Source organism: Linepithema humile, chromosome 3, assembly GCF_040581485.1.
Source record: "Linepithema humile isolate Giens D197 chromosome 3, Lhum_UNIL_v1.0, whole genome shotgun sequence".
In the NCBI taxonomy this organism is placed as follows: Eukaryota; Metazoa; Arthropoda; class Insecta; order Hymenoptera; family Formicidae; genus Linepithema; species Linepithema humile.
Window position 1 is genome coordinate 16074867 of NC_090130.1, and position 2991 is coordinate 16077857.

Here is a 2991-nt window from a genome sequence, read left to right on the forward strand (position 1 = left end):
CACATATATTTGAAAATTTATTGATTTATATTACATATTACATATTTTTTTAAATTAATACTATTATAAGAACATATATTAATAATATTAATAATATTAATAACATATTCTTAAATACAAACAAATTGAAATAACTTTTTAATAAGAACAGAACAGTATTATGTATTATCTCTTTGTTATAACTTAAACTATAACATAATATCACATTGTTTGATAATAGAAAATAAAATAAAATTTTTCTTTCTAACAAAAAAAAACTTAAAATTTAAATATAATAATTTGTTCAAACAAAGGAAGCTAAATAAATAAACTATACTTAGCTAAAGCTACATAAATGACATAAAATATTTTTGCTTTGGTTTCTTTTAACTATAAATAATTTTATAATAACTACTCTTTTACTAATTTAAAATCTTGATAAGAATGGACTCTTTTAGTTTTCAACAGTTTCAATTTCAGAACTATAATCAAACTCATTTTCGAAGTCATACTCTTCTTCATCTTTAGCACATTCGGCTTCTAAGTCTTCTGCCTGAAGATCAAATTCCTTATCATCCCATGGGGTAATAAACATAATTTTTTTTTGTTTTCCCCTTTGAAGTCTTTTTTTCGATGATTCCAATTTCAAATTAAATGAGACGTATGTCAGTTTTCCGGCTCTTTCAGTCGTCAAACGATTTCTTTTAATGGTGTGGATGTTTCCGTATCTACTAAAACTCCTTTCTGTTGCAGCACTTTTTTTTTTTTTTTTTGATGAGGCAGGGGAAATCTTTTATGGATACCCACAGGTCCCGGGGGGGAATCCGTGAGTTATGTGGGAGTCTCCTGAGAAGATGTCTCAGGCATACCCACTAAAACCCCTGCCGATAGCCTTCCTGGACCATGTAGAGAGAGGGTGAGGTATCACCAGCGGTATTCGTCTCACCCTCCCTCAGGTTTGACCGCAACCGGTCTCTTCGCGGGGAGAGATGGGGGGGGCTTGCGTCCCCCTCTCCCTCCCATGGTGCCTCCTATTCCGGGAAAGGTCGGGCTACCGCGACCTTTCCCCGCCCTCCCGTGTTTGGTGGGGGGCTGAGGCCAGCCGGGAGCCCCTGCTCCCAACTGACCCCCCGCCGGAGGAGAGATATAATTCCCGATCGTTACCTACGGTATCTCCCCTCCGGCCGTCTGAGTTGGAGGGACCCTGGCTGGATCCCTCCTAGGGGGGGAATCCTCCCCGGGGGTCTATGGTGACGCGCTTATGGTGCGTGTCACCGCCCGGGGAGGTTCCCTATTCGTCTGCCCCTTTGGGGGCGGGGGGGGGGGGGTTGTGTTGGCGGCGGAGGGGGATCATCCCGTCCCCCCACCGCCTCTCCCCTTCTCCTTCTCTCCGCCTCCTCCTTCTGTGACATCACGCTGTTACAGAAGGAGGAGACGGCCTTCCATTTATCCTCTACCTCCAGCATAGCTCTCATTAATGCTGGAAGGGAGAGGTCCTCGCCGACCACTGCGGTCAGGGCCCGGCGTTCTCCCTCCCAAGCTTCACACTCCTGGAGAGTGTGTCACGCCGAGTCCAGACCGGCCGCGCAGTGGTGGCACCTGGTCGTATACTCCTTACCAATCCTGCACAGGTAGTCACCGAAGCAACCGTGCCCGGTGAGTACCTGTGTCAGGTGGAACCCAATTCCGCGTCCTCTCCTGTCCGCCCATTCGGAAAGACAGGGTTGGATGGCCTGGATGGTCCATCTGCCTGCCTTGGAGCCAATTAAGGAGGCCTGCCACGCCTCCATGGCTCTCTGACGGGCATCCCTCCTGAGTCTGGTCACGACTCTTGGTAGTAGGCGGGCGCTCTCGGGCCGGTCTGGGTCCCTCGTACGCCGATAAAATTCAGCGTACGAGTTCGCCAGGAACTCGGCCGGGAGGAGGCCCGCCAGAGCCGTGACCGCCGCGAACGACGCCGTGCAATAGGCCCGGATCAGTCTGATGGCCAGTCGGCGCTGTTGACGATGTAGCATCGCCTGTATGCGCCGACTGGCCGCGACCCTGTCGGCCCACACCGGTGCTCCGTAGAGGAGCACCGATTGCACGACGCTCGCGTAGTCTCCTGACTCTATTTCGAGGACCACCCAAGTTCGGAAGGAGGCGACCCAACGCGGTCGCCATCCTATCCGCTTTGGGGGTTATCCCAGCGAAATGCTGCTCAAACCCCCAAAGTCCATCCAGAGTGAAGCCCAGATACTTCATCTGGGTCCCCACCCGGACGCGAACCTCCCCTACCCAGATCTGGGTGGGGGGAGGACGCCCCAAGGCCCTGTCGTAGAAGAACAGGGCCTCCGTCTTCTGCGGGGCAACCTCGAGTTCCATCGTTCGTATGGAGTATACGACCGCCCGGGTTGCGGCGTTTGCCGCATCCCGGGCCTCTCTCCAACTCCTCCCCCGGGCTACCACCAGGGTGTCGTCTGCATAACAAAGCAGACGGCAGCCCGGGGAAAGAGCTGTGCGGAGCACTCTGTCATATGCGAGGTTCCATAGTAGGGGTCCTAAAACCGACCCCTGAGGAACCCCGCAACAGACCTCCCTTCGGCTTACCCGCAGAGCTGCCAGTTTTCCCCGGAGAGCTCCACACGCACACAACCGAGACCCGCTGACGTCACGTGTCCGTGTGCGCTCGGCTGTCGACGGTAGAAGTGGGCGGACCTATGTCTTGTATCTCTTTCCTACCAAGCCTAGCATAAAAACCGGTTTTAAACGCTCGCACCGTTTCTTCTGCCAAGCGTTGGCAGCGAAAATGCTTTCCCGAATGCTTTCGCTCCACGCGACTAAGTCGACTAGCGGCGTGTTGCTTTCGCTCGACGCGATATTTTTTCTGAGATTTACAGTCTTTTATGAAACATATATCATATTCATATTAATAAAATATTTTAACATTATGTATTTGCAGAATATGATTTTTCACGTTAATGTATAAAATAAGAATAAAGTAATAAAAATTATATATTGCAATATATAAAC

The 2991-nt window shown here is 49.5% G+C and overlaps 1 protein-coding gene across 1 annotated transcript; it reads right to left on the reverse strand.

The window, feature by feature from the left end:
- Positions 1-433: 433 nt before the first annotated feature.
- On the reverse strand, positions 434-1769 carry LOC136998990 (uncharacterized). Its single transcript, XM_067352383.1, has 3 exons — positions 1644-1769; positions 1347-1529; positions 434-532 (listed from the first exon to the last, which is right to left on the reverse strand). Exons 1-3 carry the CDS (start codon positions 1767-1769, stop codon positions 434-436), a joined length of 408 nt encoding a protein of 135 aa, XP_067208484.1.
- Between the last annotated feature and the right edge of the window lie 1222 nt (positions 1770-2991).

Excerpts from the sequence above, each read along its gene's own strand:
- LOC136998990 (XM_067352383.1), bottom strand. The coding sequence starts at position 1,769 with ATGGAGGCGTGGCAGGCCTCCTTAATTGGCTCCAAGGCAGGCAGATGG. Across the intron at positions 1,530-1,643 it reads TTGGGTTCCACCTGACACAG|GAGTGTGAAGCTTGGGAGGG; the intron begins GTACTCACCGGG and ends CACACTCTCCAG. Across the intron at positions 533-1,346 it reads GAAGGAGAAGGGGAGAGGCG|GCAGAAGACTTAGAAGCCGA; the intron begins GTGGGGGGACGG and ends TTTGATCTTCAG.